Below are 12,019 nucleotides of genomic sequence, written 5' to 3'. Positions count from 1 at the left end.
CGAATTGGAGGACACTTTTTTTTTGTTGCACATCATTCTTATCTGGACAATTCCACTCTGGTTTCTGCATATTTGTGTTTGTGGTGTTGTTTTTCCCCCCGTTTTTTTTTTTCTTCTTTTCTACAGTGGTTAAAGCTACAGCCTCAGCACCCTCAGGTTGTGGGTTCAAACCCACGCTGCTCCTTGTGACCCTGGGCAAATCACTTAATCCCCCCCCATTGCCCCAGGTACATTAGATAGATTTTGAGTCCACCAGGACAGACAGGGAAACATGCTTGAGTACCTGAATAAATTCATGTAAACCGTTCTGAGCTCCCCTGGGAGAACGGTATAGAAAATTGAATAAATAAATAAATTCTCTTTCCTACTGTGATTATAATACATTACAATCTTTATTTATGTACCGCCAATACCTCTATGAAGTTCACAGCAGTTTACAGAAATAATTATGAAGATACACATCATTAAATAGTATTACAATATTTAGGAATTATGAATAAATTCTTGAAATATGTCTGTTTTGAAAATTTTAAAATTAGATTGCTGGTTAATATTAGTCGGTAAAGTTTTCCAAAGTTTTGCTGCTTGATAAGCCGATGTGGAGTTAAAAGATCTATTGTATATTACATTCTTAATGACTGGATTCCGAAAAGTGTCATTATTTCTCAGATTCAAAAATGGATTATTAGGGAAATTAAAGAGTTAAGGCATATAATCCAGAATTTCTCCAAAACGTATTTTAAATAGTATACAATAGAATTTATAAAGTATTCTCCCTTCTATAGATAGCTAGTGCAGTTCACATAGGTAAGGTGTAATCTTATCACCTTTCTTCAATCTGAAGATTCATCTAATGGATGCATTCTGCAGAGGTTTTTTTTTTTGGGGGGGGGTTATTATAAATTCTGGGTAATCTACGAAGGTGACATTGCAATAGTCCAATTGAGGCAAAACTAAAGATTGTACTAATAGGCAGAATTGATAACTATCTAAATACTCTCAAATCCTTCTGAGTTTCCAGAAAAGACCACAAGATAATAGCTGTGTGCGTGTGTGGTGGGGGAGAAGAAGGGATGGGAAAAAGATGAACTTTGCCAGTTGTTAAAGATGCTAGTTACACTCAAGTCAAGGAGGGAGTAGCAGATTCTGACAGTCCAGAGTGTAGCATGAAGTCACAGCTGCCGCAAGATGTAGTCAAATACCCCATTTAAATCCCGTCATACTTTACCAGAGAGGAACTCAGTTCACAGGTAGCATCGGCGTACCGAGACTTTGTATCACACTGACATCTTCCACATACACACTTGCCACGACCGTTACAGAGCCCCTGGGGGGGGGGAAGAAAAGACAAAAGATTGAAGGCACCTCATTGAAGTAGTACAAATACTCCAGATGCCCAAGCATGGAGGCTACCAAGAATCAACTGGACATTTGTTTTAGTCCCTTGTTTAATACACATGTAGATTTTTCGACAGACCAAATCTCTCCTTGATAGCATTTATACGTAAACCTTTCTTATTTTCCTTGAGTATAGAGAAAAACATTTGAAAATGTGAAAACTTTCTCCTGCAAAAACAAACTCAGCAATTTTGAAGACTGTCTGAATGCAGTTTTAGCAGTGATAGAAAAAAAAAATTTGATCAGGCGGATTAATAATGATCAGTTTAACAGGGATGCATGCTGGACATCTGGAGAGGGAGGGAAGGAAAGATGCTGCACATCTTAGGGGGGGGGAAAAAGAAGAGATGCTGGACACCTGGGGGAGAGGAAAGGAAAGATGCTAAACTGTAGGGGGGAGGGGCATGAATTGAGAAACACTGCCCTAGGTGAATCTTAAGTCGGTCCTGGAGTACCCCCTTGCCAATCAGGTTTTCAGGCCATCCACATTGAATTTGCATAAACTTGATTTGCATACACTGCCTCCATTATATGCAAACTTCTTTCATGCATATTGAACAATTGCTTGTGCCTACTACCTATGGAGAATTCAGGAAACCGTCTGAAAACACATCTATTCCTGAAATACTTAGGAGGCCAACCCATTCAATCTTAGTCCTTAACAACCGAGCGCAAGAATCACCTGTCGCTAAATCTGTACTTTGATTGTTCATTCAATCTGTAACTCTGTTTATTCACTCAATTAGAGAATGACACGGTGACGGTTTACCCGCGGCCACCGCATTTAAGCCGCGGGTCACCGCCGAAAACGGGGAAGAAAACTAGCAGTCGCTGCGGTGACGGGGACAAGGCCATTCACCGACCGCGGAAACGGTGAACAGGTTTGTCCCCGCGGGCCAATGTACCCCCTTCTAGGAACCGCTATTTCACCGTGCTCCTCATTTGTCAGATCAACCCTTCCTGCCAATCGCAGCAGAAGGGTACCCAACCCCTCCTGCCGGTCCTCCCAATGGCCTCCCCTAAGATCGCCGGCAGGAGGGTACCCAACCCCTCCTGCTGGACCCCCCCCCCAACGAACCCTCCCACCCCGGAACCCCCTTAGTCTTACTTTCCAAGTTGGACCGGACAGCTCCTCGCTCGTCTGGCCAGCAGGCCTGCCTCCGTCCAAATGAGGCGGGCCCGTCCCTCCCCTCCCCTGCCTAACCCACAGGATCCTAGGGCCTGATTGGCCCAAGCACTTAAGGCCCCTCCTATAGCGGGAGTGGCTTTAGGTGCCTAGACCAATCAGGCCCTAGGATCCTGTGGGTTGGGCAGGGTAGGGGCGGGCCCGCCTCATTTGGACGGAGGCAAGCCTGCTGGCCATACGTGTGAGGAGCCGTCCGGTCCAACTTGGAAAGTAAGACTAAGGGGGTTCCGGGGTGGGAGGGTTCGTTGGGAGGGGGGTCCAGCAGGAGGGGTTGGGTACCCTCCTGCCGGCGATCTTAGGGGAGGCCATTGGGAGGACCGGCAGGAGGGGTTGGGTACCCTTCTGCTGCGATTGTCGGGAGGGCCGTTGGGGGGGTCTACAGGAGGGGTTGGGTGCCCTCCTGCCGTGATCGCTGGGGGGAGGGGAGACTTGCAGCCGTAGCCGCGGTCACTATGCTAATCACGGCAGGGAGATCTTTGCCGCGATTAGGTACAGCGGCCGTAAATAAAGAAAAGTGAATGGGATTGCAGTGGCGGTGACGGGGCGGTGAATGGGGTGGCAGTGGCGGTGACGGGGCGGTGAAGAGGATGGTGAGACGGGGACGGGGCGGTGACGGGGATGGTGAGACGGGGACGGGGCGGTGACGGGGATGGTGAGACGGGGACGGGGCGGTGACAGGGACCAATTTTTTCACCGTGTCATTCTCTACACTCAATCTGTCACAAACCAAACCAAAGGAAAAAACCAGGGTCCAACTCTCTGCAGTGAAAAACAATCCAGAACAAACAAACCAAAAACTGCAGATTTTGTACACGATGCAGGCAGTCTTTATTGAGACAAGTTAATCTTTTGATTAAAAACCTTTAACCAGGTAAGGGACCCAACACGGTCCGTGTTTCGGACTAACCTTCGTCAGGGGTCCACTTTCGAGTCCAATGTGATGAAGAAGATATACTAAGCTACTTGTCCAAGGCTCTTTTCTCTTTTGATAATTTTCCCCTTTTATCAAAAGTGGACCCCTGACGAAGGTTAGTCCGAAACACGGACCGTGTTGGGTCCCTTACCTGGTTAAAGGTTTTTAATCAAAAGATTAACTTGTCTCAATAAAGACTGCCTGCATCGTGTACAAAATCTGCAGTTTTTGGTTTGTTTATTCACTCAATCTGTAACATTTCTAAGCATTGCAAACCACAAAGAACTTCACGGTCCTGCGGTATATAAACTGTTATTATTATTATTATTATTTTGTGGATATCCTGAAAACCTGACTGGCAAGGGGGTACTCCAGGACTGACTTGAGAAACATTGACCGAGGGCATTATATACCCTTGACTTAGCCCTGTAAATTTACCTTCTTTGGACGGAGCTCAACCATCCCACACCTTTCCTCAGATTCCTCCAAAGCCCCTAAGCTTAGTCTTTCAGATACAACTGGCCAAATTTGGTAACCAGAGGAGGTCAACTGTAACCCTCTTAAGCGTGGTGTTATGGAATTGGCACGCCATTAAATAAACACATAATAAATAAAGGAATCTAATTGGGTTTCTCTTCCCTTCTCTAGAATTGGCCAGATTAAACCAGCCTCCGTGGCCTGTGGCGATGTTCCTTACTCACTCCATTGCTGTCAATGCAAGTAGCATTACTGGTGGGACATTCACAGCCAAGTCCTGTCCAGCCTGCGTCACACACGCACTGTCCCAAGTAACAACGACCTCGGTCTGTGCAGAGATGAGAGAAAGCTCACTTTATACAGGCAAAATAGTAATCATTCTACGGCCGCAAGATGGACAAGCCCTCATTCCTTTTCTGCTCTGGAAGTATATTTTACAAGTTTTTCAGTTTGAGGATTCTGCTCCGAGATCAGATTTATTTTTTCCAGGGCAAGCAGTGGCTACCCGCATGTCTTTCTCAATAACAAACTATGGACTTTTCCTCCAGGAACTTGTCCAAACCTTTCTTAAAACAAGCTACATTATCCGCGCTTATCTCAACCTCTGGCAATGTGTTCTGGAGCTTAACTATTCTCTGAGTGAGAAAACATTTCCTCCTATTGGTTCTAAAAGTATTTCCCTGTAACTTCATTGAGAGCGCCCTCTTCTCTGCCCTCCCCTGCCGTGTGTGTGCCCTCTTCCCTTTCCCCGTACCTTTTTAACTTCTCTGGTGTGAGCAGCATGCCCACGTCGGTGTCGGCTCATCCTTTGATGTCACTTCCTAGGTGTGGGTCCCGGAAGTGAAGTCAGAGAAAATGCCGATGCTGACGCGGGTAGCCACCTCACAAGGGGAAGGCAAGGGACTTGCGCACGCGACAAGGAGAGGAGCAGGGGATGCAGAGAGGAAGTGGGGTGCTGCACCCTTAGGAAGACCGCACCCAGGGCGGACTGCACCCCCCTAACTGCACCACTGGGCTCGTCCTTATTAGCTTTGGGCCTCCCCCGAATGTCAGGTCTGGCTATGCCACTGACAGACAGCCCGACACTATTTTGAATTTAGGCTAAGAAAACAGCACGACAAATGGTCTGTGATATCCACGAAAAGCAGACCTTAAGGAGACACAGCCTTTGCCGTTTCTTTTCAAAGTTCCCAAATATAAAACACTGTTGCTCAACATGGCCACGTTTCACTGGTCGGCTGCATCAGGGGCAATAAACACTAATCAGTGATCAATTCAAGCTTCCACCAAAACTGGGAGCTTTTGCTGAGGTTAAGCTATGGCTATGAGGTAGAGAATGACACGGTGACAAAACTCATCACCGTTCCCGTCCCCACGGATAACCGTGGGAAATAATCCCATGTCATTTTCTAGTGTCTATTTCATCCTCTGTCCTTCTACACCAGCATTCTTCAAAGCAAAGCTTGCGGGTCAGTGGTAAAGACCTAGAACAACTCCTATTGCCCACCACTTATGAGGTATTCAGGAAACGCCTCAAAACTCACCTATTCCTGAAATACCTAGACAGCTGACCCACTTCCCTCCTTCCCCTCTCTTGCCCTTTCTCCCCATTGTTCCCACATCCCTTAAGTTAACTCAACTTGTACGTCAACTCAACTTGTACTCCACTAATCTTCTGTAAACTGCATAGAACTTAACGGTATTGCGGTATATAAACTGTTATTATTATTATTAGTGGTTGTGGCCATTCATGCTCTCATTTTTATGTGAGCCAAGGATAATGAAGCCATTGTGACATCACTGATGTGATTGGCTCTTAAGCACTGGTGGAATGAGGCATTATGACATCACAATATCTGCTCTGGATACCAGAGACTGTCATTCTGTAGTGTCTGTTTCAACCTCAGTCCTTCTACACCAGCATTCTTCAAAGCAAAGCTTGTGGGTCAGTGGTTGTGCCCAATTATACTCTGATTGTTCCCTCTCTCCTTAAAGAATGACATGAAGATGGTTTTCCGCGGGGACGGGAACTTTGATGAATTTTGTCACCGTGTCATTCTCTACTATGAGGGTTAGTGTCTAGGGTAGTGCTGCCCAATTCATGATTTGAATCGTTTAAAAAAAAAAAAAAAAAAATCGGCCTCCCAATTCGGTGACTGACCCTCCCCCCTCGCCCCCTAAAGCAGGGTAGGCAGTGCTGCCTCTTGCTGGCTGGCCGCTGCCACTCCTGCTTTAGAGGGCGAGGGGGGAGGGTCAGTTGGGAAGGGCTGCGGTGTCCGGCTTCACCCCTGGCCTCCCGCACATCCATTTATCTAATGCCAGCAGCAGAGCAGCCTGCAAAGAGGATCGCCCGTACTTTAGCGATCTTTGCAAGTTGCCATATGCCTCAGGAGCTGTCTTCCCCTCTGCTATGATCCTGCCTCTGACTTGAGAGGAGGGGTGGGACCGCGGCAGAGGGAAGACAACACCAGAGGCCTATGGCAACCTGCAAGGATCGCTACAGTACCGGCGATCCTCTCTGCAGGCTGCTCCACTGCTGATATTAGATAAATGGATGTGCAGGAGGCCAGGGGGGAACACATAGGCCTTCCAAGGGGGGGGGGGGACAGGCCTTCAAGGGGGTGGTGCCTGCCTTCAGGGGGGACAGGCAGGCCTTCAGGAGGGACAGGCCTTCATGGGGGTAGTGCAGGCCTTCAGGGGTGGGGTGCAGGCCTTCAGGGCAGACAGGCTTTCGGGAGGGGTGCAGGCCTTCAAGGGTAACAGGCCTTCAGGGGGGTAGTGAAGACCCTGGCAAGCGAGTTACCAGAAGACAACCAGAGCCTGGGCCTAAAATGATTTGAATAATGTCCAGACATCAAAAGGTAGAAAAAATAATTTTATTTTCTATTTTGTGATTACAGTATGTCAGATTTGAAATATATATCCTGCCAGAGGTGGTGTTAGATCGTGAACATGAGCTAGGATTTAACAGAGAGGAAAAGTCTTTTTTGTTTGTTTATTTTGTTTACACCACAGTGCCAGTGTGGGTAGGAGAGGGCAAAGGAGGTGAAGAGGCTATAAAATAAACCCACCAGGATGTTTGAAAAAAACACTTACTTGGGCAGGAAAATCGAATTGAATCGAAAAATCGATTCAATAGGCTGAATCGAATCAAATTTTTTTTCCTGAATTGGGCAGCACTAGTCTAGAGTCAGGGCCATCTCTTGTCTCTCAGACTTACCATTGCAGAGGATGCCTGCCGTTCGCGTGCACTGGAAGTTGTCGTACTCGCAGAATTCGCCCTCATACCGGTGATTCAGTTTCTCAGAGTAGCACTGGCACTTCCCGCAGAGGCATTCTCCACGCCCGGAGCAGACTTCCTGTAGTCCAGGTTGGACGCAGGCCAATGTGTCAGAGAGGGAGCCAGTTGAGCAGTTGCAATAATCGCCTCGCCTGACACAAAGAGAGAAAGAGTGAGCGGGTGATGCTGGACAGGTTTGTGGGCTGAGAGCTGGAAGAGCTGTAACAAGTTCTAGTTTATTGAGAACATTGAAAAACAAGCAAGGAGAAAACAACTCCAGGGGCAGCAGGAGACCAGCAACAAAAAAGCGGGAACAGGACCTATGATTTCTAGAAACCAAAAACCCATGTCTACGCAATTATTTTGTGTTCGTTACAACATTCAATCAGTTCCCAAACATATTCTGGTTTCTGTCACGGTAGGGTTCCAGATTTTCCAATTGGAAAATTCTGACCCCCTAGACCCGCCCCCCAAGCCCGCCCAGTTTCACCCATCCCCGCCCTGTAACGCTCCAACCACACCCCCAATCCTGCCTAGCCCCGCCCCCACTGCCTGCTGTTGTCAGGCAGAAGGACATCTGCACATGCGCAAATGCCCTCCTGCCCGACACTGATTTCTTCAAAGCTTTTCAAAACCTAGACAAAGTGCCGGGCTTTGAAAAGCCATCCAGACCCCTGGATATGTCCTCAAAAGACTACATCTGGGGAAATCCAGACATCTGGTAACCCTTTGTCATGGGAGTCCTCTGGCTCTTACAGCGAGGGCTTCCAGTTTTCAGGTTTTTTTCTTTTTTAGAGAACTATTACCCTCTTTTATAAAGCCACATTAGGGTTTAAAAAAAAAAAAAGTCACTGACCGCAGTGGTAAAAGCTCCAACGCTCATAAAAATTCTATGAGCGTTGGAGCTTCCACTGCCATGGCAAAGCAATAAAAGACCCTAACACGGCTTGATAAAATGGGTCATATATCTGTAATTAAATAAGTTAAATCTGTATATTTTTTTTCCAAAAAGCAAGAGTGAGTGACTGAGGAAGGATGCCAGCATGGCTTAATTGGTTGCGCTTTTATGGGCTGGTTTATTTGTTCTAGTTTTCATTTGGTCATGCTATTTTAGTTTGATTTTTTTTTTTTTTAACTTTCTGTTTCCACTGTAAACCACTTTGTAGGGATGTCCATAGGCAAAAACGCTGTGGTTTGTTTATTCATTTTTAAGCTTTCATCAAGTGTACAAAATTCATATGAACAATATTAAATAGACCACTTGAACATCTTATCAGTATACTTTATAAACATAAAAGCAACCCTCCCCCCACCCTCCCTCTAAGCCCATTATTAATTGTAAGATCATAAACCCTCCAATAGAAACCCTCCCCCCTCCCAGCACTAATGGTGCATAATTAATAGAAAAATGGCATTTAATCATGACAAAAAGATGTTAATGGCTCCCATATTTTTATAAAATTTTTATAATTTCCATTCTGTACCGCCAGTGATCTTTCCATTCTATATAGGCGACACAACGAATTCCACCAGAAATTAAAATTAAGCCTACTGTGGTCTTTCCAGTTATTAGTAATATGTTGGATGGCAACTCCAGTCATGATCAATAAAAGTTTATTGTTACACGATGATATCTGACTCTTTTTTCTCATAGACATTCCAAATATCACAGTATCATAAGATAACGCTACATGATTTTCCAATAAACAATTTATTTGATCCCAGATTGAATTCCAAAAGGCTACGATACGGGGACAGTAATACAAAAGATGATCCAAAGTCCCTACATCAAGATTACAATGCCAGCATCTATTAGACAAGGAACTATTTAATTTTTGTAATCTAACTGGGGTCCAAAAAGCTCTGTGTAACAGAAAAAAACAAGTTTGCCTCATTTTAAAATGATTGGGGGGATGCCAAGCGTAATACACGTTAATCTTTCATTGACATTATAAAGGAGAACATAAGATGTTGCCTCCACTGGGTCAGACCGAGGTCCATCTCGCCCAGCGGTCCGCTCCCGCGGCGGCCCATCAGGTCTGCGACCTGTGAAGTGATTTCTGACCACCTTTATAACCTACCTCAAGTTCTATCTGTACCCCTCTATCCCTTTATCCTCCAGGAACCTATCCAAATCCTTCTTGGTTTGGATAGGATAGGAGCTTGCTCAAGTTTCAAGTTTAAGGACTCCTTTTACAAAGCCGCGCTGGGGCCTTAATGCATGGAATAGCGCGCGCCAACTTGCCGCACGCGCTAGCCGCTACCGCCTCCTTTTGAGCAGGCGGTAGATTTCCAGCTAGCACGCACAGTGAGGACATGAAGGCTGCCAATCAAGTGGAGCAAGCTTCATCCAAGGCAAGACAAATCATAGGTTGCATACGCAGGGGTTTCGTCAGCCGTAAGCCTGGAGTCATTATGCCATCGTATAGATCCATGGTAAGGCCCCACCTGGAATACTGTGTGCAATTCTGGAGGCCGCATTATCGCAAGGATGTGCCGAGACTGGAGTCGGTGCAAAGAATGGCCACCCGGATGGTCTCGGGACTCAAGGATCTCCCGTACGAAGAACGGCTAGACAAATTACAGCTATACTCGCTCGAGGAGCGCAGAGAGAGGGGGGACATGATCGAGACGTTCAAGTATCTCACGGGCCGCATCGAGGCGGAGGAAGATATCTTCTTTTTCAAGGGTCCCACCGCAACAAGGGGGCATCCGTGGAAAATCAGGGGCAGGAAACTACGAGGTGACACCAGGAAATTCTTTTTCACTGAAAGGGTGGTTGATCGCTGGAACAGTCTTCCACTGCAGGTGATTGAGGTCAGCAGCGTGCCTGATTTTAAGGCCAAATGGGATAGACACGTGGGATCTATTCACAGAGAAAGGTAGGGGAGGGTCATTAGGGTGGGCAGACTGGATGGGCCGTGGCCCTTATCTGCCGTCTATTTCTATGTTTCTATAGTGTGCGCTAATCCAGTACGTGCGATAAAACCACTAGCGCGGCTTTGTAAAAGGAGCCCTACGTTTATTAGGTTTTTATATACCGCCTATCAAGGATATCGAAGCGGTTTTGCAATCAGGTACTCGAGCATTTTCCCTCTCTGTCCCGCTGGGCTCACTATCTATCTAACGTATCTGGGGCTATGGAGGACTGAGGGACTTGCCCAGGGTCACAAGGAGCAGCGCGGAGTTTCAACCCACCACCCCAGGGTGGTGAGGCTGTAGCTCCAACCACTGCGCCACACACTTCTCAGTTTTGGAGGTGCTCGGCACCCAATGAGCTGGCTTCTAGGGTTCTAGGGATTTCTTAATATTTTTTTCACAACTTTTAGCTATTTTCCTAGGATGTTTTAGAAATTAATTTCAATTAAAAAAAACCCCCAATTACGTGTGCATTAGAACTTTGGGGTCTTTTCCAAAGCTGTGGTAGCAATACTGGAGAGGGAAATGCACCAAAGTCCATTCGATTCCTATGGGCTTCGGCACATTTACTATGGCAGCATCACTACCACAGCTTTGTAAAAGGGGCCCCAAATGTGAGAAAATGGATTGTAGGTTAGCAGGTCAGCACATGTGAAATTGATCTTGTGGCACTGAAATTTTGAAATCCATTCAGTTTCCATATTGAGCCCAACAGTGTCATAGAATTCAGATACAATATTCAGTGTTGTTCCTTTTAATTTAAATGTTGCTCCTAATTTTCACCCTCCCACCACCAAAGTTTTGAACGCGTACCAATGAACCGAAAGTGCACAAATGAGTGCACATCCAACCCATTTGAGGCTATTTGGAAAACATGGCCTGGAATTCTGAACCAAATATCTGCAGAAATGGCCTTTGAAAGTTGTCTACACATATGCTCTACCCACCCACCACGGAAGTGTTCCCAAAAGCAGGGCTAGCTCAGTGTTTCTCAACTCGGTCTCGGAGTATCCCCTTGCCAGTCAGGTTTTCAAGATATCCACAATGAATGTGCATGAAAGAAATTTGCATATAATGGAGGCAGAGTATGCAAATCAGGTTTATGGATATTCAATGTGGATTTCCTGAAAACCTGACTGGCAAGGGGGTACTCCAGGACCGAGTTGAGAAACACTGGGCTAGACCGGGGGAGGCAATGTTGCTGTAGTTTTGGATTATCAAAAATATGTACACAGTTTGTTTTTGAAAAAGTATCTACGGGGGGGGGGTTGGGGGAATGGGGGTCTCCCCCAACTCCCATGGTATTAATGGGAGCAAAACTCTGTATATGGTTTGTTTTATTCATGCATACATTAGAACAGTGGTTCCCAACCATGTCCTGGAGGACCACCAGGCCAGTCGGGTTTTCAGGACAGCCCTAATGAATATGCATGAGAGAGACCTGATTATAATGGAGGTACCAGGCATGCAAATATGCTCCATGCATATGCATTAGGGCTATCCTGAAAACTCGAATGGCCTGGGGGCAGGGCCAGATTTTCCTATAGGCTAACTAGGCTTCAGCCTAGGGCCTCAAGATCAAGAGGGGCCTACATTCAAATTGTTAGCAAAATAAAAATTACACTATTCTAAAAACAGTGAACACTAAAACACTGAACTATATATGGTGTTGAGAATAAATGTCCAAATAAGTGTTCTCGACTTTTTTTTATTTATATATCACAGTAATGATGTATTTTATTATCTCTCATGTAATTTGCAAACTTAAAAATGGGAGGTGAAAGGGCCTCATAAGTGGAATAGCCTAGGGCCTCTTTTCATCTAAATCCGGCCCTGCCTGGGGGTC

At 46.0% G+C, this 12,019-nt stretch overlaps 1 protein-coding gene across 8 annotated transcripts in view; it reads right to left on the bottom strand.

Moving 5' to 3' along the window:
- Positions 1 to 12,019, bottom strand: part of ITGB4 (integrin subunit beta 4) — a 159,313-nt gene that overhangs the window by 80,198 nt on the left and 67,096 nt on the right. For all 8 annotated transcript variants that reach the window (XM_033962471.1, XM_033962470.1, XM_033962472.1 and 5 more), the window contains exons 13-15: positions 7,195 to 7,406; positions 4,199 to 4,302; positions 1,229 to 1,327 (exon numbers count right to left, since the gene is read on the bottom strand). In XM_033962471.1, coding sequence (XP_033818362.1) covers positions 1,229 to 1,327; positions 4,199 to 4,302; positions 7,195 to 7,406 — 415 coding nt within the window. The remainder of the gene's footprint in view (positions 1 to 1,228; positions 1,328 to 4,198; positions 4,303 to 7,194; positions 7,407 to 12,019) is intronic.

This window comes from Geotrypetes seraphini, chromosome 10 (assembly GCF_902459505.1).
Source record: "Geotrypetes seraphini chromosome 10, aGeoSer1.1, whole genome shotgun sequence".
Taxonomy (NCBI): domain Eukaryota; kingdom Metazoa; phylum Chordata; class Amphibia; order Gymnophiona; family Dermophiidae; genus Geotrypetes; species Geotrypetes seraphini.
The sequence above is the reverse complement of the archived record's forward strand: the minus strand, read 5'-3'. Positions and strand labels throughout refer to the sequence as shown.